Source organism: Phalacrocorax carbo, chromosome 2, assembly GCF_963921805.1.
Source record: "Phalacrocorax carbo chromosome 2, bPhaCar2.1, whole genome shotgun sequence".
Lineage (NCBI taxonomy): Eukaryota > Metazoa > Chordata > Aves > Suliformes > Phalacrocoracidae > Phalacrocorax > Phalacrocorax carbo.
Window position 1 is genome coordinate 22,978,390 of NC_087514.1, and position 23,020 is coordinate 23,001,409.

The window sequence follows — 23,020 nt, forward strand, 5'->3', positions numbered from 1 at the left end:
ATTAAATGCTTCCACTGGACCAAAAAAACCCCTCGTTACCCCAAAGCAGTTTCTCTCAGTCACAGTGCGCTCAGAACCAAGATGACTATCATGGTACATAGTAATAAGAAAAGCCAGTGGAAGGGGCAGAGCTGGGTGATAAAGGGAAAAACCCCTTCCACTTGCTCACACGCTTTAACAACCTGGTCACCACAGTAAGCAGCTGTCATCTCTGTAAGGAAGTGAGAGCGAGCATGGGAGTGTGAGCACTTGCTCTCACTCTTTCCCCTTTAACATATAAAAATAAGGACGGCAAATATAATTTTATACAGTAAATTTTATAGACTCCAAACCCCGTTTCATTATCAGTAGCTAGATGCAACTCTTGCACTCAAAAGCTAGCCTTCTCTTTTAATAATGAGAGATCTCAAATGTTGGCTTATCAAAGACAGCAAATTCCTCAGAAATTCTCCCAGTTCACAATTAGAGACTCTATAGCTGAAAGCTCTAGGCTGCTCAGATTTAGACTACTGGTATTTTCAGTTAGGGACCAAATTAGAAAAAAAAAAAATCCAGTGGTTACAGTACTTCAAATACTAATTTTGATAAATCAGCGCTCATCCAGTCTCAGTCTTATTTCAAGTCAGTTTGTAAAGGTACTGCAGTTTTTACTGCATATTTAGTGACTAGAATATGCAGAATACTCGTGATAGCTGTGATAATGGCTACTGAAATAAACAGCCCCTCTCTATACACTTTAAAAGGAAGCTGTCATATTCCCTGTATGGTGGAAAGGATGCTGCCAAAAAAACCCCAAAGCAAGCATCTAGTAGTACAGTATTCAAGGCCACAAAGTAGTCCCAAGTTCCAACTGACTGAAGAGAACAAAGAATTGTCAAAAAAATCCCAGATCAGCCTAGCTTGTTAGCATGCCACGTTACTCCCATCTTCCCAATAACCATCTCATATATTTTCTTTAGAGTCATGAAGATATCAACATGAAAAACATTCATACATAGGTTTGGCAGCCAAACACCACAATTGAGCGTTTCTGCACAAAGCAAGAGAAGTACTTGCATCTCTTGAAAGTATTTGTGCTGAAGTCAATGGCATTTCTGTACCACCGCATGCAGGATGCAGCACTGGTTTTAAGACTTAATACATTGCTTCAGTTTAGACACAGGTATCTCCAGTTACACGTGGTACAAGAAAGTGACGCATTTGCACAGGTATGTTTATTTTTTCCTGTGTTTACAGTGCTTCGATTGTAATTTTAAACCATTCAGAAAGCACAATTTCATATCAATTTTACATACTTTACATCACAGTTCAACAACGTTAACACAATTGTATCTACTAAATCAAATTAACAAAATGGCCATGAACATTTACACTATTCTTCTGTAAACAAGTTTTTTTGATAAACAATGGTAAATGGAATTAACACAGACCACCATATGAAAGAGGAATGAGCTTTTCCTTAAATAAATCACTCTGTTTATAAATACTTCAATTCTCTCAATATACATTTACAGACATAATTGATTAAAAGCAGATTACCTACACCGTTCTTTAAAAGAAAATGTCTGGAGATGGACCACTGTGTGTTAAATTCACCTAACGTAAGAAGCAAGCATATGATTAGCAGGGTGTTAAAAGTATTACTGTACTTCAACCTCACTTCTGTTTGTTTACACCAACACTGAGAAGACTGTTATGTTAGGGAACTTTTACTTGAATTCCAGCAAATTACAATCGATCTTGTAGTACACATATGGGTAATACTCCTGCTGACTGAGGTTTAAGCCTGGAATATCCATAGTTGCCTGCAAATAAAGTTTTGAAACCAGTTACACTCTTACAATTCAGACTCCTATTCAGAAGTAGATGAAACATTCACATGTTTTAGAAGCAAATAGGCCAGGCAAGACTTCAAGCTTAAATTTTCACCTTCAAGTGACTGTTTAAACAACAGGTAAAGTTAGGACTTTGACAAATGAATAACAGTATTTTTCAAAATTAAATGCAAGTGCTTTTTCAAAGTCTAAGTAGTTTTGTACCAGTAATTCACATCTGTTGCTGTAGTAAACATACTGCCACTAAATGGAAGGAAAAGTACTGCAATTATGTTTTACTACTTCTAAACACAGTTAGTTTCTGAAAAGAATGTTATAGGGTGCTGAACAATCCAGAAAGTTACATGAAGTTCAGCATCTTTAATTTTCACCTTAGTTCCCTCACATCCTCTTTCCCCAAAAAGGCCTGGAAATACTGTGGAAAAACATAACATTAAATATAATGTTAAGAAAGACTATTTTTAATCTTTTTAAATTCAGCTAAACTCATTGTGTGGTCTATCTTTAGTTAGCCTTCAACTATGTAAAGCAGTGCTGTTCAATACAAAATGAATCAGTAGAATAAGCCTCCCAGCAAGCCCATTTTAAACATGAAAATGAAGACCTCTACAGATGGAAAGGAATCTTGACATCAATTCAGCCTCCTTCAGCAGAGGATGACAACTATGGTAACTTAAAAACAAAAACAGCAATACAACCAAAAAACCCCAGTTGTTTCAGTATTAAGGCCATCATTACTGTAGACTGAGGACACTTAATATCTTTTTTGAGCCCAGAAGGAACACATGAAATATGTTCAAGTTCCTTAAGCCTAGTTTCAGGTCAAAGTTGGCTTTGAGTTCTTTGAGGATATGACTATGTATGCAGTCCGTAAGGTATCTTTCCATCGACAGTAGGGAAGAATGCAGTAAGAAATTACATGAGACTTATACTAGACAGCTCATCAAATATATCAGTCACAACTTTAAATGCCATCTGCTTTGTAAAAGTGTAGAATAGGAGTGGCATTTTTATAGGAGACAATTTTCTGTACTGTGAGAGAATGATGGAGAATATGGAAAGGTGTAGCTTTTTAAGAAAGCCAGTAGACTTTTTTTTTGTTTGAACAGACTAAAGCTAATATTGAAGGGGAGTAATAGTTACGGATATACTTACATCAATGATAGCTGCTGCACTGCTGTCAAGGTGTTTGTATAAGTCATACAAAACCTCCCTCAGCTTCTTCATTGTTTTCTTATTAGGCTGAAGCAGCATTGCCTGGAAGTTAACGGGCAAACCATACCTGAGGAAGTCAAGCAGAAAACTATGAAAATACTGAAATAAGCCTTCTTTTATCTTTCAAAGCAGAATTTAAATTTATCTTGAGAAAGAATCCTATTGCTGAAGAGGAAGCTCTGCTCATTTTCATTTTTGCAAGACCATTCTTTTTCTACAATTCATAAGGCATCAATAAAGTAAAACTTCCTTCTTCAAGTTCAAAGTAACAAAGCAGAAGTCTCAATGCTTTTAAAATAATTTAAAATCCTTGTGTACTTCACACAATTCTCAAAAGTTACCTGAAGTCTTGGACTGAGTTTTGAACATTTCAGTTAGTTTACTTGCAAGACTGCTTATGCCACTAGGTGGAGAATCTAGTCTCTACTCAATCCTCCTTTCTAGGTGGGTGGAAACATTTGCCAATATTCAAACCAAGTTCAGCTTTCTTCCTTACTCAAGTTCATCTTCAAAATAAGCCCACAGCAGCTATGAAACAGACTAGAATGCAAGTTAATATGATTTTTTTTTCTTTTCCTCCTCTGCTTGTCTCCTTTACGATAACTTATCAAAACGGCTAAAAGAAACCTTTCTGCTTTCTGACTAAGGCAGAAGTCCTTTCAACTCTAAAAAAAAAAATCCAGGTTCCTCCTTCTGCAGAACAACTACAGATGTTCTTAAGTCAACCTAGTAACTATACTTCTGGAGAGGTATGAATCAAAAAGCAGAGAAATTTTATAGTTAGAAAATTGCACAGTTTAATACTGAAAAGTTTAGACTAGAAAATTCTTAGAAAGGCATGTTTTAAAGAAAAACAGTTCAAGATGTCAAGCTATGTTACTCAAAGCCTGAATACTTCTTATTCTGAATTTTATTCACATTTCTCACTTAGATAGAAGATACAGTAAGATCTTTTTACAAACAGCTCATAAAGCAAGCTAAGAATCAGCAGAAATGTCTTGCTGCAACTTACAGAGCACCTGTAATTCCTAAAGCACTGATGGAAAGACTATCCAAGGGGCAAGATACACAGTTATCTACTTCAAATATTCCACAACTGTCAACAGGAGCTATTGCCATCAGCTATTCTTACTGCTGTACTACTTCCCTCCTTCCCAGAAGAGTGGCATTCACACACCACAGTCTGGTAAACCCAAGCTAGATGTAAATCCTTAATAAGTCTAGGAAGGAAAGCACTATTCAGGTCTGCGCTGTTACCTTAAAACAGATTCAACAAAAACTCGCAGTGCTTTCACGTGAATCCATGCAATGAAAGCTTCACTGAAATTAACTTTCAGCCACCGAACGAGAGGCCCCTGTGAAAGGGAAGAGGGAAAAAAATTATCTTATTCAAACTTCAGCCCGCTAAGCATGTTTGAGCAGATACTCAATATCTGTACCCTGAAAATAAAGACAACTTAAAAGGCAGAGTTCACTATGGACATAAGGGCTCAAGAGTGTTTCAATACTAAGTAAAGAGAAATTTAATGAGACTTCCATTGTCTCCTCAGTACACCATCTCAGCTGCCATGGGCTAACTATATTAAGGACCATTTTAGTAATATCTGATTATTTCATTCAAGTGCTTGTCCATTTTCAAACTTCATATATTATCAGCTGCACTTGGTTCAACACAGTAAGGCGCATCTGTGCTACATGAAACTGAATTATCCCTGAGATTAGTGGGGTGGCAGGCCGACCACGTCATGTCATCCTTGCAATGCCTCCTCAGAATCACAAGTTCATGAAATTGTTATGTAGCAATACCAAGTCTCAGATGTCTCATGTTTCTATGACTAGTTTATACAGACTTACAAACTGTTTCTTCTTGTCAGTTGACAGTCTATTCATTTCTTCTTTATCCGCTTTCATCTCTTCTTCATTATACTGGAAGTCACGGACCAAAAATCTGCATTTGGAAGTGAATAAAATAAAAAATGGCTATCTAGAGATCCTTCAAAGCATGAGAGACAGAACACACACAAAATAAGCCTTACTTATATTCTCTGGCTTTATGCTTGAAGTCATCCACTGCCTTCCTGAACAAGGTGACATTACAAAGGTAACTATCTTGATCCTCAAAGAGTACACTACACAGAAAAAAAAAGTGTCAGAATTAACATAAGGTTCAAGTCACCACAGATCTGACATATGTGGCTTAAGTTGTACTTCATTGCTACTAGGCAAAAATATATACGTAAATAATCACATGGGATTAGTTCCCAAATTAAACACCTTATACAGAAATTAACTGGAATTTTAGCAACTACTCTTATTACCCCCTTTGTAAAGGATGGCAGTTTCCATTTCACATTCAGAGACTTTACCACTCAGAAGCACTTCATAAACATCTGGATATTTTTTCAAGTTAAAATTATTTTACAGAAAAAGGAACTAAAGCTGGTTTAATACTGCGAAGTTTGGACTACAGAATTCTTAGAAATGCATATTTAAATACATTTATTTTTTCTTTAAAAATAGAAAAGGACACAAACTAAAAAGACAAGTTGTTAAGAAAAAGTGTAGGAAAAAAGCTTGAAGAGATTTATACTGCTCCTCAGTGTCACAGCGTCTTCAATACAAGCATTATCCAACAATTTAACAAATCACCTCTCCTTAAGCTATCCCTAGATCATTGTTTCCCAGTAATTAAATAAAAATCATAAGCAGATCTACTACTAAGCTTAAGCTGAACCAACTCAAATGTGAAGTTAGCCAGAGTAAATTCAGACTTCTTAAACAGCATAGAGCGGGTAATATCAGATCTGCCTGATCAAAACCTTACTCGGTCAGTTCAAATTAACAACACAGCAATGCTTTGTGCTGCATCTTAACTTTATTTTCAATGTGGTTACAAGATTACTGTTAACCTGCTTCAGCATTATCAAATCCTGGCCTCAGTCTTGTCCATCACAGACACCAAGCACCAGCTTGGTACCAACGACCTCTGTTAGCCCAAAAGAGACAAGTGACTTTTCTTTGCGCCCAAGAAAACCATCTACACTTCCAGTTCTTCATTCGTTAGCAGCTTTCAAAGAGTGTATGTTACTTGTTTCAAGTCCTCTGAATACAGGCATAAAGCTTCCAGGCTAGCAGCTAGTATTTGCTGCTAAACCCCACCACGCACTAGCCTGAAGCTAAACGTGCCTGACCTGAACTAGATTAACTTTTCAATTCTTTTACTCTTCCCACGTAAGTTAGTTTGATAATTTTGTTATCCCGAGAGCTAGAGATCCTTTGAATTTTTCCTCAACTAAACATGATCAAGCTATAAAGCTAGGCATTTTAACAAGTTTTTGACCAATCTTTAAAATTCAAAGTCACTACAGATAAAGAACACATAAAATATGGCATATGAAATATAGCTTATAAAATATGCAAATATGAGATTCAGCATTTAACAACTTACTTGCTGGAACGTGGTACAACCATCTCTGCTAGTGTTTCATATTGCTTAACCCAGTCATTATAATTTACCCTAGAGAATACACAGGTTACGGTTAGCCTTTCAGTACTGTAGGAATCTTAGATTAATAAGTCAAGTTTTTAAAAAAAAAAATGTTAAAAACTTAATCATCACATCTTCCAACCCAGGTGTAGGTTGTCAGAAACACACAAGACATGATGGACAGTCCTCCCTGCTGATTTTAAGGCTATTGCTAAATAAACTATAACAATAGCAAAAGTAACATTTTGTCTTCAGTCTTCATATGTTTGAGTGTAAATTTTTTTAAATCAAAGAACTATGAAATTAAATTAGCCATCGTTAAGTACAGATCTCAGGGGACCAAATGGACTTAACTGTCAAGGTTTATCAGAAACTCCTTATGTAACTCTGAGTTACCAGCAGGAATACTTTTTCCACAGTTACAAATGAGTTCCCCAGAGTCCCACACTTGCCTGAAGGACCACTGAGAATTTTGGAAGCCCTGCCTTTCTGTAGCTGGTGGTAAAGAGGTTCCACCCTTTCAACACCAAAACCAAGTCAAAGGTAAAAGAAGAGTCGAGACACAATAACCACTTCTCTTCTGCTCAAGCCACTGCAAAACTGTTTTGCCGTCACCAGAGTTTTACCTGTGACAGAGACTACTGCTTCATGGGATAATCTGCCTACTGGATATCTTTACAGGTTAGAAGCTCTCTTTGTTCCCAGCTCCAGAAAGACAGTGTAGTCACATTTTCTCATTTTACAGGAGTCTTCAGGACATCTGTATCGCTACTTTCCTCGGCCAGGGGAAAAAGTGTGGTTTTTGTTGTTTAAACATTTCAGACAGGAACAACCTGTTCCCAGCAAACCTTTGACATGACATAAGCAGTGTTCCATTGGTAGAGACTTAGATAAGGGAAAAAACAGAGTTCTGGCAATCTGAAAAAGTGCAGAGCAAAGAAGTGTTCACTTCACTCACTAAGGGGTGAAAGCCAGCATAGTCCTAACCAGGATAATTCAATCGTTAAGCATACTAATGTAAAACAAGTCATGTTTTTACTCAGTACTTATTATTTTCATAAGGATGCCTTCTGCAACATGACTAGACATGGCTAATATTAGATAAGAGACATAAGTCTAACCTCCAGTTTCTTAAAGAAATCCATGAGCACTCAGCATTCTTTATTATGAGTTCTCATCAACAGTGGAATACAGATACACAGCCTCATTTGCCTCTACCAAGCATCCAAAAGTTTGTGTTAGTTCATATAGGAAAACACCACATTCAGATATGCCACAACCCTGTAATACTGTAAGAAAGGACCTATTATTTGATTTAAATTGCTTATTTTATTCTCCTCTTAGGACAAACAATAAACTTACTTTGGTACAATCACTAATAACGTGACCAAATATTCTGAATCGAGTACAAAGTCCTCTTTCTTTACAATATCAGCAAGACTTCTGGTTAGCAAGCTTCCCCTGCAGAGAAACAAAACACAGCCAGAGTAAACACATGCTTAAGAATTGAATGCATCTGGACAACAGTTTCCACTGCTTGACAGGATATTTTCAAAAATATTTTACTTAAGCATTCACTATTAGCAGAGCAAACAAAATGTCCTTATAGGCATTTTACATCTTACTGCCTGAAGTCACTGAAAGTTTTTATCAGTAGCTCCACTGCTGAGTGTCATTTCCATATTCCGAATACCTCACACACTTAAGAAACCAAGATCCCTTTTAAAAAGTGAATTTGAAACACAATTACCATTAAAACCATTAATTGGGAAGTCTAGTATATGGAGCCTCAGAGTTACAGCTAACCTAGTACAGACCTACATATAGAGCCTCAATAAAAATGTAAAGCAGCATATTACCTCACATTCACAAAAGACTAAGAACATACACAGATTTAATGGGGCTTAGCTGACAAATTCCCATGGCTTAAGACAGAACTTAAGGCTTGCTCATAACATAGCTATCATTAGTATGACCCATGGTTCTGAATCAGTCAGCAGACTTGTACCGTTAACTGTAATGGTAGGGTTGGGTCAAAATAATCAACCTTATTCGCACAGAAGAACTACTGTACCTCAACTGTATTTCAGATAATCATCACATGTACATGACAAGACAGCACACAGTCCTTGTTTAATTTATTACCTGTATGTATGCAACAGTGTCTCTGCTGGTTAATTCTGAGGGAAGAAACCCAGTAATATTGATATGCTTAAAGCATAAACTGGAGTGAAAGGAATGACTTCCTTGTTTAGACAGACACCTAAGTAAGCAGCGTTACACACCACTAACAGCAAGCTTCTCTCAAAAGCTCCAGCAATTTATACTGTTTGCAATGCTTTTGTGTATTTCATAATTGCAATCACAAGTGAGCTATTACCAGCAAGTCAGCTGGTAATAAGTGTTTTTATGACAGCTGCTATTCAAGATTGATAAACACCTCAAAAATACATTAAGCTTAGAGCCTGTACCTCTTCACACATTACTAAGTTTTCATAGTCAGATAGCTTTCCTGTGCTACATTAGCAAAAACCAACATGACTTACGCATTTTTCCTTTCCAAATTCTGAAGGTTCCCTTTCAGATTATTGTATGCTGAGGCTCTTGCTTTCAGATCATTGTCAATCTGGTTTACTCCCTTAAAGATAAAAAGAAAAGGAACACTGTCTAGAGAACTAGAATAGTTTTTAAATGATTTTTTCAATTTCAAAGCTTAGATCTGGCAACAAGAACTTAATGAAAAATACACGTTAAAATGTTTATGTCTCTAGTGCTTGGCAGACTTCACTTAAAACTCAGAAAACTTTAAGTTAGAGTTCCTTTAAAGGAAAATCAGCCAATAATAAAAGTTACACATCATCATCTGGTATCAACTGGATGTGCTACTGTATCCAGCTGATCGTTACTCCATCACCCTGAGGCTACCACCCTCCATCTCAGCTGACAGGAGAGACCATTCGAAGTTTACCTTCCTACTGTGATACAAGTACTCTTGTGAACACTGGGTATAATTTCCTCCAGCTCTTACCTCACTTCTCATTATACTTCTTCCTCATTAGAGTTTCAGTGACAGGAATGGTGGTGCAGTTTTATGAGTAGCAAATCAAGAATTAAGTAACCCAAATCATTAATGCGTTGCATCATCTACAACTTAAAAGGAGACTCTGTTGCACTGTTTGTCTACTACAATTTTTACCCTTCCTTGAGATGAACAGCCTTAGTCAAAGATAGAATATCAACTAAATGCATCATCTACCCGATTCCAAATGGCTGTTACTATTTACAGTTCTAAATATTATCACAATTATTTTATATCTTCTTCCCCCACCCCAAACAGAGCTATTTCCCAGTCTGTACGTTTGCAAAGGAAAATACAACAAATTGTAAAGGCAGGTGGTGATAAAAAGTCATCTTTTATGCTGCTGTTTTACATTGGCAGTGGCTTAAAACTATATTTTAAAAAATCTGGTTTACAGAGACTTTCTTCATTTAGTAAAAACTTATGTATTTTGGAATGTCTGAATTTGCACAGGGCCAGTTCCAGGGTAGACAGATAAACAGTATTTCAGACTTGAATCCACTTTATTTCAGATAATAAACATATCTGTTGAATCAAGCAGAGGCAGCATTCCACGTTTCACATCACTGGCAGCCTTGAATCATCTTTCAAACTTTCATACCAAAGTTCCAACTATTTTACTGTTTAGACTCAGACTCTTACATTTGGCTTGCCATTGCTGCTCAAGTAAACCGTATTTCTCAACGCCACCTGCCAGGATTAATTAGAGGGACTACCAAAAATGATTCACTCCCAGCTAGTTAACTTGGCAGCAAGTGGAAGAACACTTAAGGCTTAAACATCCAATCATACTCCTATCAGCGTGTACCCTATACAAGGAAGTATTTTACTATCAGTATACTTAGTAACAGCTGGATAACTGAAGGAGTGTGGTAAAGTACTGGTTTGGCATCATAATGCTGCCTACTCCCTCCTTCACTCCTTCCTCGCTATGGTATGTAGGTACAAGCATATAAAAATTCCCAGGACACAAGCATCTGGACACAGTCAAGGGGCTCTCCCTTTATTTGGGCTTTGACTGTTGACAAAACGTTTTGTTTGCATACAACACTTTGGCTTGGGGATCCAGATATGATTTTATTTCCACAAAATAAAGCTGCCTTAAAAGCAAGGTCACTTAGTTCTTGTGAACTTGGTTCACCTGTCTGTAGCACAAAGAAGTCATTAAAAGCCTGAACATTCTGGCAGTTTCATTTGGCAACCTATTAACGGCTTGCACCTTTACAGATACAGCAATGCCTTGGACAAAATACTCTGAAATTTACTTTTTAAACGGATGAGTATTTAAGGTTATTTAAATTCTTTGACTGATGTAACTTTTAGCAAAGCATGTGGAACATTCCAGCAGATGTCACAAAACACACACCTTCATGAAATTTTTTTTTACAGTACAAGAGATGGTACTTTTGGTTTTTTGTACAGTTACAAGATGACGTTAGGGGAAAAATTAATCAGAAGCTATTAAGCTAGTACCTTTCTGCATCTGGACTTTTTCCCAGACTGACAGCCTTCCCCTCTGCCTTTTCCAAGGATCAAAGCTTTCAACAACAGTCTAACTATGAATCGTTTAATGACAAAAGAAGGTATGTATTCAGTGTTTGAATACAGTAAGTCGCTGCTGAGGACCCTATCTATGCTCACAGCAAGTACAAACCGAATGAAAACCCCAAAGTGCGAAAAACTTTACCAAGGTAAAGACATGAGGAAAACCTATGACAATGCTCAAATGAGCTTTCCTTACATCTAACATTGAAGGCCTATTTTCCCCCTTGCAACTGAGTGCCATAGCTTTCAGAAGGTAACTTAAGTTCCCTGGTTCATGGCTAATAGACCACAAAGTTTAAGGACATCAAACAAATGGCATGCAAGTACAGCAAAATTTAAACGTAAGTGACGCTGTTTGCTAGCTATTTATTTGTCAACTCGGTGATCTTAGGAAACAAAAGTTCAGCAAATTCAGCATGATAGCCTACAGGTAGCACTCTCCAAATCCTATCCCCATCCTAATATATTTTGGTTACTAGAACATAGAGCTGCTACCAGGTTCACTACTATTGTTATCAAAGTTACATGAAGCTAACAAAAATAGACAAATAGCTTTGAGTACCAAGTTTTGCGCATAAATATCACAAGTTCAAGTAGGAAAGTTTTATAAAGCAAAGTACCTTACCTTTGCAATAATTTCTGAAATATTCTTCAAGGATTGCTTGATTGGGTATTTGGCCATATCCCACTGGAACCTTGTTACATAGGTGACCAAGTCAACTAAAATTTTAAAGAAGAACTTTGTTAAGATAGACAAAAAAAAGACTGATGTACTGTATTCCATGTAGGATTGCTGTAACAGAAGAGTACTGTTACAGACTGACTGTGAGCCTTCACGTGTGTGGACCCTGTTGCTGAAGAAATTTGAAAATAACCCATCAAGTTGTAAGTTATCCATGACCTCTGCCTTCAGATACTGGTTTCTCCACCTCTGTAGACCCTAAATGATATTTACTCCTAAGTCAATGATGGCTGGAGAAGTACAGACAAGACCAACTGTTTTTTTGCTTTGAGTGAAAAAAAGAGTGGGAAAAGGGAGGGTTACAATAGAAAAAAAGAAGTCAATGATTACATGGCTCACCTGAAGCAACAGTTTTGTAAAGCTATCTAAGAGAGAGACTACTCCAAGCCCCTAAGAATAACTGTGTTAATTAGGACCACTGCACTTGTCTTAATATTAATCCACTCATATTACCCTCTTTTGCACCAAAACAAGCCGTGTTAAATTTTATGAAATGGCTTTGAAAACAAAATATTCATTTAGAGATTTAGTGACCAGTGCAACTCTTTAATAAAATGGACAAGTATTTCCATGAGACAACTAGTTTTATAAAGACATTCTGTCACAATTTGAGAAGAACTGAGTATTCCAGCGCAGCTTAGATAAACACATACCTATTCACATGACAGACTAATTTAAAAAAAAATGTTTACAGTGATCAGTAACAGTAATTTTTATGTTCCACCAGAGACCACTGATGACAAAATACAGCCCTAAAGGATCAAAATACTAACTTCTGTAGGTGAGTATTTAGATCTAATTTTTTGCTGTTCTGGATCCTATAATTTGTTTCAGGGCAAGTGACTCATGGAAAAAGTACTTCCACATCTAAACCAGGCTTTCGGAGCATCATACTGAGAAGCAGTATTCAGTACGTTTCAGGATCACTGCTTTCCCTCCTACACTTTTAGGATGCACATATCACGGTTAACGCTTTACCTCCATTAGCCAGAAGATTCTCCTGAACTTTATCTTTACTGTCTTCTAGAACATCAGCCATATACTGAGCCACCTTCTTTACAACACTGAAAAATGAAAGATAAAGATATGAAAAAAGAACAAAACCTGCTAGTTTGAGAAATACCATTTATGAAACTGATCTGAAACTGCCCGAGATTGAATCAAAAAAGGCAGTGTTGATTGCTTTACATACAAGCTTGCCAACAGCACAAACTGGGATCAGTATCTGAAGGAGACCGACTTCTCAAATACATGCCAGAACTTTATTTAAATCCTTCTCTAGTGTTGCTACTCATCAGTTCTCAACAAGGCGAGGCTAAATCCCTTGACTCCAGGTAACAGGGGTTGACTTCAGATGTAATCTCACTATATTCAGACCTCCTCTTGAAGTCTGTGGTACTTTCAAAATCCTAACCCCTTTCTAAAAATAGATAACGAGGTAGAAATCATCAATAAACCAAATTAAACACAAGGAAACCATGGCAATCAAACACCAAAGATAACTGAAGAGCTATGGAGAAACCCCAGCCCTAAGCCCTCATGAGATCTGACACTCAAGACCTGTCTTCCTCACTAGAAAGCCTATGTTTAATATTACTCACAGATGCCAATGCCAAACTGTTTTCTATTTAAAAAACAACTGCTTAACACTTCTCTCCTTGAAACAGAAGATGGCTCCACAAGTTCTGGTTATGTGAAATTTTACATTTGCTCAAAATATTTTTCAATGTACCATTAGTTTCTTCAAAATGAATAGGTTTTGCATTTTAATATTAATGCTGTTTAATCATCTCTGTGCATTAGGAAACAACATGGTTGCCTTCTCTAAGTCTGTAAATAGTATAACTTGTTAAAAGAGCAGTTTTTACTCCGTGACATCATCACATCCTGCAGCTGTGAGGCTCAATTCTTAACAGTTCTCCAGGACCCAGTAGCACAAAGTACCACTATAGGGAGGACCATCCTTCATCAATGCATAATGTCCCACTATTCCACAAGAAGTTGATATTATTTTTTTTTCCAAATAACACACTAGGAAAAACAGCAACTTTGCTTTCTGGAACCTTAGCTTACTGACTACCTGCAGGGGATCACTATGAAACAAAAACCAAAAAACTGGAAATAACTCATGTATTATTAGGACTCAGAAAACCATTATTTTAACATTTTGCATGCTCGTAAAAATAAACTGTTACCCCTCCACAAACGCATCCAGTTTAGCCAGTTCATCTGACAGTCCCACCAAAACATCCAGTGTGCCAACCTAGAAGGAAAGGTAGAAATGCATTAGCAATTGTACATAAATACAGAAAGATAAAACCAAATAACAATAAAAGCGAAATCTCCTGAACAGGTAGCTTTGCAGCACTACATAAAATACCGTACTCTAAGATTTCAGAGTTGTTGATTAAACAAAGTCACACTGTGTTTCATTTGCTCAAGATACCCCTGAAGCACCACTGTATCAGAGCTAGCCCACTCTAGTTTGGTACACAGCTTCAGTCCTGCATTCCAGCCATCCAAAACATGTTAAAACAACTTTTACATTATGAATTGGCTGTGTTTCCCCTAAGTCTCTTGCTTCAGCATTTGACCTACTACTTTAGAACAAATCTGAAATTTCTGTAAACAGCTCTCTCAGTGTTGGAGGCAATCAGAGCATTGAAAACTTTGAACACACAAGAGAACTGCAGCAGCCAGACCAACAATAATCTGGACTTTTTGCATCTGGAGTAATGTAATATCTAGCTTGTCTACAAGCTTTCACTCTTTCTTCTCTTGTCCTCCAGAAAACACCTTCTTCCCTAACTTCATTTAATAATCCAGGGCAATACATATATCTTTCTGGGGCTGGAAATGACACTTACCATTTTAGACTCTGTAGAATTCAAACATGAAAATTACAGCACAGTAAAATATTCTGTTTAGCTCTTTCATAAACAAGTCTCAAATGGGTCTAAGACATCAAAAAGTGTAAGAACAGTATAGCTGTGCTCAAGTTAAAGAGCCAAAGGGTGATTATTTTTAAATAGGCCATATAATATCAGTGTTTTTTTGTTTCTTTCTTCAGCTACTTAGGTATTTGTTCATTCTCTTCAACAAAAGTAGGAGATACCTCCAAAAATGCAACTCTTATATTTAACATTTTAGCTACTAGTTTATATTTCTTGCTGACATATTATCAGGCATAAGTGAATCTTGCATCTACTAAGATGCTATTAACATTATTTTTAGTCTAGCATCTTTGTTCTGTATATTTGACTACTCAACCTGACATGATTTCCACTCTCTTTAGCCTTGAAGCAGAAAGGAGCACGATTACTTAAGTAACATCACAACGAAACCACTTTCCATGCCCCACCTTCTTCTGAGCTACATGCAGAATAAGGAAGCTAATGTTTTGACTAGTCATTTAACAAGCCCCAGGACAAGCAAGTCCTTAAGCACTAAGGCTGCTGTTCAAAGGAGACTACATCACTGATTCAATGAGTTTTAATTAAAGGATCTCACTCCTTAAATAGTTTTACCAGGTCCACAGAAGTGAGACTGTTTCCCACTGTATATAACGTATACTCAGCTTCTGCCCCTTTTACTGAGTAGAAACAAACCCAATTGTTTATAACCCTAATGGGCCACATCAGTTTTCAGTGATAACTTTTCTAAATGTTGTAAGCACCCTACAGTTTGACAGGCATCCTGACTCATGTCCAAGGATCTCCTGAGAGGAGATGTTTGTTGTAGTCCTTCTTTTTATCTCTACTAATGTATCTCTTGAAATTACTCAGGGCAGTCTAAATGTGTATATAAGTTACGGCACTTGGAAAATCCTCTTAAAAGACATGCTGAAGCACTTCGTGCTCTGGGCCCGTTCCTTAGCAGACACAAGAACAAGGCATCACACCACATGAACTTGATCCATCCTGTAGACAGAGATTGGCGGCATTTTTTCCTCCACATTTTGCAGCTCTGATGAGCTTTCACTCAGTTAAACTGAGGTCACAATTCTTCTTGCTCAAGAAGCATTCATGTGTCAGTATAGACCTTTTCCTAATGAATACACTGACTCGTAACTTCTCCATACACTGATAGCAGTTTCTCTTGGTTAAATACAGTTTTCAGATCTTGTTTCTCTTCACTTCTCACACTAATATTTCAAACAGCTTTCTTCCCATTTTCTGTAACACAACACACATCGGCAGATCACACTGGGGTGTTCAGCCAGAGACAACCTCTAACAGACGAGTGTTACTTCTCGACAGAGAAAAGGCAGCAGCTGTTTGATCAACCCCTGCATTTTAAATCAAGCCTTTTCACTGCATCTCAGCCAGAAAAGGAGCAGCAGACAATTCAGAAGTCAAAACACACAAAACAAAAGAAATCACCAAAACAAAACTAAAAAACCAAACAAAACACAAAGCCATCAGAGGAAACCGTGTCATATGAACACTCAGATCACAAGCCTCCATTTTTCCTTCTAATTTTCTTCTCCAGCTAACTGCTAGCAGTATGAGGTCAAGACTACTATCCCTGGAAAAAATGATGTATTAGCTGAAAGAACGTCACTTGCTGAACCTTTTAAAATTTCTTCGTTCTGTACGTTTACTTAGAATTTCAGAAAAAAAACTGGTGTCCAGATTATTTTTTAGATCTACACATAACCAAAAGAAGTTTGCTGCTCTGTCTAAAAAGTCAGCGCATATTCCCCATCTACAGTTTTAGTCCAAAGAAACAAAGATGATGCAAACCAAACATACTTCTTCAGACATGAAATGGGGCTTCCATACCTTCAAGTCCGGAATATTGAACTTCGAATTAGTAGAAAGATTGTTATTTTTTGTAGTTGCTGCATGTAGTTTCTCCCATGTCTGTTGACAGGTTTTTTCGCCAGGAGCAGAAATCAGCCAAAACTCCGTCATTTCTGTGTCTTTATCTTGATGCTTTCTGCTTCTGAAGATAGAGACAAGATGCTATAGAAGAGAAGTGAGGTGGGGGATGCAGGGTGGAGAAGGAATGTGTGCCATTAGTTCAGGATTCAAAGCTTTGCCTGAAGAAAAATATCTCATTCCATGTTACTAAAGTGCAGTGCCAGCCACTGTAAGAGACTTTACCAAGAGTATCACGTGGTTCCAAATTCATTTTTTTCCTATCTTCCAAATCACATTTGCACAGTTGGAAAGTCTTTTTAAACTGCCCATCCTGCAAGTTAAAGTGGGCTGAGTTTGCAACGTTAGCGTCTTTCAGCGGCAATTCCACAAAAGATTATAAGCAAAGAAACTGAAAATAAATCCAGTAAAACAGGACCCAAATCATATTTTCACAGCTGTATATATATTTCCAGCATCTGTACAGACAACTTTTTCTGAACACTTAACAGAAAAAAAACAAATTTCAGCTCTGACATTATAGCTTTCCTAATCACTTTTCAGATAAGAACAGTGTTTTTAAGTGAGAAATGACTAAAAAAAATTTAAATCTGATAAACTTTATTTTATTCTTTCAAGCAAATAAGATTCTCTTGGCAGCTAAAAATTTCAACAAAAAGGAAGACACTTTCTAGTCTTGGTATCTCTATTATCATTGCAGACCTTCAATAACGTTACACATACTGGCATTAGTCAACACAGTATTGGTACTAAATACAACTCATGTTGAGCTACTTTGCAAATGACATCAAGAAGTCAAGAGTATATACGTCCTTCTGCCACTAAGAAACAAAACAAGCCGGTTGAGAGTTACTGGATATTTTTAATAAGGGAGTGAAGAACAAAATCAAAGCATACCTTGACAGAATCTAAGTGTCAAATTTTGATATTTTGATATTTGCAATTACTTCTGTAGCAGCTTTGAAAGAGTTGAGACTAACCTACATTTCATAATGAGCAGACTACAGCACTCAGGTTTTTTGAGAGAGAGAAACAAATATTGTACTTGTAAAAATTAATACACAGTAGCAAACTTTGCCCAAAACAACACATATAGGTCCTTCATCTGTGTAACCATTTTAGGGTCAACAGCTTATCAAGGGTACTGAAGTTAGAGATGAGCTAAAGAAACGCCTGTTAGCAGATTCTTTTGTTCAGCTACTCTGGAAGCCTGAAGCTGAAGAGAGTTTTCCAACCGTTAAATTAATATCAGGAAGCACATCTTGTAACAGGCATAAGAGCCATCCTCCTTCAATTAAGGGGCCTTGATTATAACATGAGATTATGAAACCCAGTTATCGAGGCTCTTGATACTGCACACCATATCATGTCTGACACTCCATTACCAGGTAGTAGCACAGCGGTGCTATAATGCTAAAAACAGACAATGCCAAAGCAGATACAGATATTTGAGAAATCAAAATATTTACAAGACCAGACACATGCCCCACTCCATAAAAGCTTATCCAGCCTGACCCAGCCCAGTTCTGGGCACTCTGCTGTGCTGGAGCCACACACCAGCACAGCTGGTTCTATTCAACAGCAGAAAGTCAAGGACCTGGACATTATCGGTGCTCTCCTCAATAGCACTACTCTCTCTTCTCCCCTAACAAGTTGCCAAAGCAGGTTGGAAGGAGAAGGGATAAGGAGTTCTTTGCTCCTGGAAATAGTACGGGTGAGTAAAGGGGTCCTACCTCTGAGAGGACAGGTGAAAAGACTGGGTCTACTTCCCCCACCATGCTGTGACCTTGTCTGTTGGGGGAAGGTCCCCGAGAGCAGAATCAGAGCAGGGAGTGAAACCCATGCCAACAGCCCCTCAGGCACCACTGGCTCCTCGTGCTCAGAAACGCATACTGTAACAATCCTTGGTCATACCGTACTGGTGATTTTGGTATTGGGAGGTATCACGAAGAATTAAAGCAACATCAGTTATCAACAATGTAACATAGCAGGTTATGGGGCTTCTTTGTTTAGGGAAGCACTACCCAGATTATCTCACATGATGGGTCTCCACAGGAGGTCTACTAATTATCAACAATTTGGAACAAGACAAAATTTCCTCTTATTCAGACTACTTTGATGCATTATGTTCCTTAACACATGCCAAACTTGGTGAATCCATTGCACATGATGCTTTCCTACACTTCACTGAACCATGGCCCTATCAAAGACACAGCCAAGCTTACAGTAAACTTTACCCACGCAGGGAAACACCACTACAGCTGACGCACATATTCAAAGAGTTTAAGCTTTAAATTGGTTTTTGTTTGTATTTTACTACACTAGGACTAGAAGAGGCTTTGGAATGATCATTGGATAAATAAGAGGAATTACTTCTGGCAGCAGCAGCGTGCAAATATCCAAGTAAAAGCCAGGAGAGCCATAACATAGGAATCCAGGCTCCTATTCAGTAAAACAGATGGAACACTGCGTTCTCATGTTTGCCACTAAAACATAAATAGCCCTTAAAGAATATGTATAAAGTTTCCAGAGATTATATCATCTAAGGAAACAGTTACATGTTTACAATGACACAGTCTCATTCCCTGCATTACTGATTGGGAAAATCAGCTCATCATTAAAAATCTAAACATCTCTTCCCAGGGTGGGGGGATCTTTAATAGACCCATTGCAAAGAATAACTGCTTTTCATAAGTAAAGGTTTCAATCTTTTAGTTTTTTCAAATACTTCATATTACAAGCAAGACTGAAGTTGCAAACAGCTGACAGACTTGCAGCAAATCCTTTTTCATGCTTAAAACCTAATGAACTAGAGCACTTCATGATTCCTTAATATCAGAGACAAAACCAGATCGTTCAACTGAATAACCACGGTCTCTTTCTACTGCTCAAAGTGAAGAGGCACAGGTGGAACAGCTATAGCTCCTAGCAATCATTAAGCTAGAGGCTTTTGAATTAGAGAAGAATAAACTTCGTCCCTTCCTCCCTCATAATTTTTGTCTGTGTGGTTGGTTTTCCTGTTCCATTCCTAACAGCCATGGGCAGTAAGATGATTCCCCATTTCAAGCACCTATTCAGTGGAGGTATTTTCAAATAATTACAAGGAAAAAAAGTTTGGTAGAAGAGTATTAAATGTTTGTTTGTATGATTCTTTTACATGATGGGGGATGGAGTTTGAAATTGGAACTAAGGGGAAAAACGAACAAGAAGTGGAAAAAGGAGAAGTGCTACAGAATGGCAAGAAAAACAGAAACAAATGCTAGTCAGCCAAAAAATACATTCTGACTCACTGTAAAATGAAAGCCATGAAATTTAAAGAGAAGGACCACAGAATAAAGCAGGAAATACCAAGTGTTCAAATCTTCTAAGTACACTGACAAGTATCTTTTTTCATAAACTATTATTTTATTCCTTTGATCTGCAAATAATGGTATTTATTTTGCCTTGAGATTCACCACTGTGGTGAAACTTATTCTTTTTTTAGGTCAACAGGTATTTGTGAATTGGCAAGCCTTGGCATCTCAGCAGTCTGCAAAATCTACCACCAGTCTCTTTTTGGCCGTAACATTAGAATATCAGTTACATGGATGCTGTCATTTATTAGCTGCACCTTACCCTGAAAAGACTTACCTATACTTTCAACAGTATTTTAAAATTACACTATTGCAAGTATCTGATCATACAAAAACTCTAGTCCAATGCAGACTGGGATTACATTGTACTAAGTACTATCTGTATAAGGATATAGCCCTAACTTAAATCCTGCAGTCTGAAGCACTGTATGTTGAAATTTAAGTTACAGGGGGAAAAACAAACACAACAAAAACAAAGCACCAAAGAAGTTACAACAAGCTTGCTGGCAGAAGTAAGTCTTGTTTAACCATCTCATATCCCAAGAAAACCCCAAAAGCACAGTTCAAATTTTTAAGTACTTGGCTAACAACGCAATGATTACACTTCTTTCCTTTCTCTACTTCGCTCATGATTGCAACTGAAATCATTAATTAAAGCTGTGTATCTAAAGCAGAAGCAGGGGGGATAACCCCAACAAAAAGCTACCTATCAGCTATCGTCTCACCTTACTCACTCCTAAAGACCATTAGCTGCATCGTTCCAGCCAAATTTTCTTTCCTACTTTTAGGTTTTTGGACAACAAACCAATGGGGGGGGGCGGGGGGGGGGGGAAGTAAAAAAGAGAGAGAAAGGTAGAAAGTATAAAAACCTAGAATCAACAGTAAGAATAGACAAGTGAACTAATATTTACACTATGTACCTCTATGACCAGCACTTTTTATAACATACTATTGACTAGATTTTGTCATAGCATAGTTTCACCTAATCACTGTTAGCTATTTCTGCTATTTCAATTGTTTCTGATGTCCTCTCCTAAAAGAGGAAATATTTATAAATGGACATCCACATATATAAACGGCATTACCTACAACACATGAACATCTCAATTTAAAAACATTCGATATTGATAGCACAAGTACAGTTAACCAAGCTAATGCTTTCAAGGTGGTGGTTTTTCCCTAAACATTGCCCATGCAGCACCCTGCCACTCTATGATATTAAGAGAGTGGAAACTATGGTCCTAGTTCTGCTAAATATGGGTAAAGCTGCCCACTAAGGAGTGAAACTGCTTCTGAGATGCTATTGTAAGTATTTTCTGGCCAACTTCACCAAGAAGTGTTTGCTACACAACTGAAGAAAAAAGTCAGGAAAATAAGAATCAAAGTTTATTCAAGAACCTCTCCATAGACCATGCTGAAGCAAAGTTCAGGACTTTGAGGAATATATTCTGGAATTCCAAGATTATACACAGCACTCAACTAGCTACCTTGATATTTATGATTCCACAGGTCATTAAATTACTATTTCAACACTAATCATCCAAACCCGTCAGTATCTCAAAAAAAAAATTTAATCTTGCAAGACCAGCAGCACTTTAACCCATCTTTACCTTGTTTAGTACTCACAAAGAACGCAAGTTATCGCGTTTAAGGGATTAATACTAGAAATTCCTTAGAACACACTTTTCTCTCCGCAGCATCTCACTGGGTTTCCCTTGACACTTTCTCAGAAGCATACTCACAACATAACTCTGAGGTGTAATAGGCTTCCATGTGCTATTACAAAAAAGATTTAAGTTAACAAACACATTGCGAAGATGTTCTGCTAGTCAAATAAGCAGAACTCATCTATAAAATGCTTGAAATATTTCATCCCTTGAAGCTTACCTGCTTTCGAACCCTAACTACTCTTAATGCCCAAGGTAAGTCTCATATATTATTTGAAATGTATTTTGCATTACCAGCTGTAATTTAAACTGCTTAATTTCTATGCTATTAGGAAAGTGAACAGTAAGAGAAAAATGGATTTCCAAAGAAAAGTCAATCATGCAGTATACTATAATCGAAGCAATAAAACCACTCAAGAGCTGTTTCAGTGCTGTACCTGGAAACACATGTAGCAACATCAAAACAGAATCTCAACTAAGACACTGCATTTCTTCAAAAACAAGGCTGGGGGAGGGGACCATTTTTTATTCTTTCCTATTGAGCTCACCAGGAAAGCTCAATTTACTCAGGTGACTTAGAAGTCTCCCAACATCCAGCGCTAAGCGCTGGGGTGTAATATTTTCAAGCTCACCCTCAAAAATCTTTTCTGTCGCTTGGCGCTCGCCCTTCACCGCTTCCACACTTCACACCCAGAAGCGGCCACGACGAGGAAGGCAGAGCCGCGCCGGACGATTCCGCAGGGGAGAGCCCACACGCCTGCCGCAGAGGCACCTCGGGGCTGGCAGGCGGGGGGGGGCGCAGGCTCTGCCCTCCCCAGGGCCGCTAGTCCGGATGGCAGGCGCTAGGCGCCCCCCCCCACCCCACAACCCGCCCCGGCAGCCCCGCCGCGGGCGCCCGGCACCCCGCTGTCACCTCGCCCCCTCCGCAAAGAGAGAAACCCCGCAGCGGCCAGCTCGCTCCCGCACAGTGGCGGCAGCACAGCCCGGACGCGCGGTAGCCCCCGGGGCGGCGCCGAGGCCTGTCTGTGCCCCTGAGAGAGGCGACGGCGGCGGGCGGGCCCCCGCGGTACCGCCAGGCCCGGGGCGGCCCGCCGCTGGGGCAGGCCGGAGCGCTGCGCTGAGCCGCTCGGGGCAGGCCGCGGCCCCGACCAGGCCCCCTCGCCGCCGCCGCCGCCGCCCTCCTCCTCCTCCTCCTCCTCTTCTTCTTCCTCCTC

The 23,020-nt window shown here is 38.4% G+C and overlaps 1 protein-coding gene across 7 annotated transcripts in view; it reads right to left on the bottom strand.

The window, feature by feature from the left end:
- Positions 1-1,199: 1,199 nt before the first annotated feature.
- The window catches only part of ATP6V1C1 (ATPase H+ transporting V1 subunit C1), a 52,397-nt gene continuing 30,576 nt past the window's right edge, over positions 1,200-23,020 (bottom strand). For 6 of the 7 annotated variants that reach the window (XM_064442277.1, XM_064442274.1, XM_064442272.1 and 3 more), the window contains 12 exons: positions 16,688-16,850; positions 14,099-14,166; positions 12,882-12,967; positions 11,787-11,881; positions 9,084-9,175; positions 7,900-7,998; positions 6,499-6,567; positions 5,087-5,179; positions 4,905-4,998; positions 4,308-4,405; positions 2,991-3,117; positions 1,200-1,805 (listed from right to left, as the gene is read on the bottom strand). In XM_064442277.1, coding sequence (XP_064298347.1) covers positions 1,710-1,805; positions 2,991-3,117; positions 4,308-4,405; positions 4,905-4,998; positions 5,087-5,179; positions 6,499-6,567; positions 7,900-7,998; positions 9,084-9,175; positions 11,787-11,881; positions 12,882-12,967; positions 14,099-14,166; positions 16,688-16,850 — 1,180 coding nt within the window. In that variant the 3' untranslated portion in view covers positions 1,200-1,709. Of the gene's footprint in view, positions 1,806-2,990; positions 3,118-4,307; positions 4,406-4,904; positions 4,999-5,086; positions 5,180-6,498; positions 6,568-7,899; positions 7,999-9,083; positions 9,176-11,786; positions 11,882-12,881; positions 12,968-14,098; positions 14,167-16,687; positions 16,871-23,020 lie in introns of all 7 variants that reach the window. The other variant, XM_064442278.1, reaches the window with a different exon arrangement.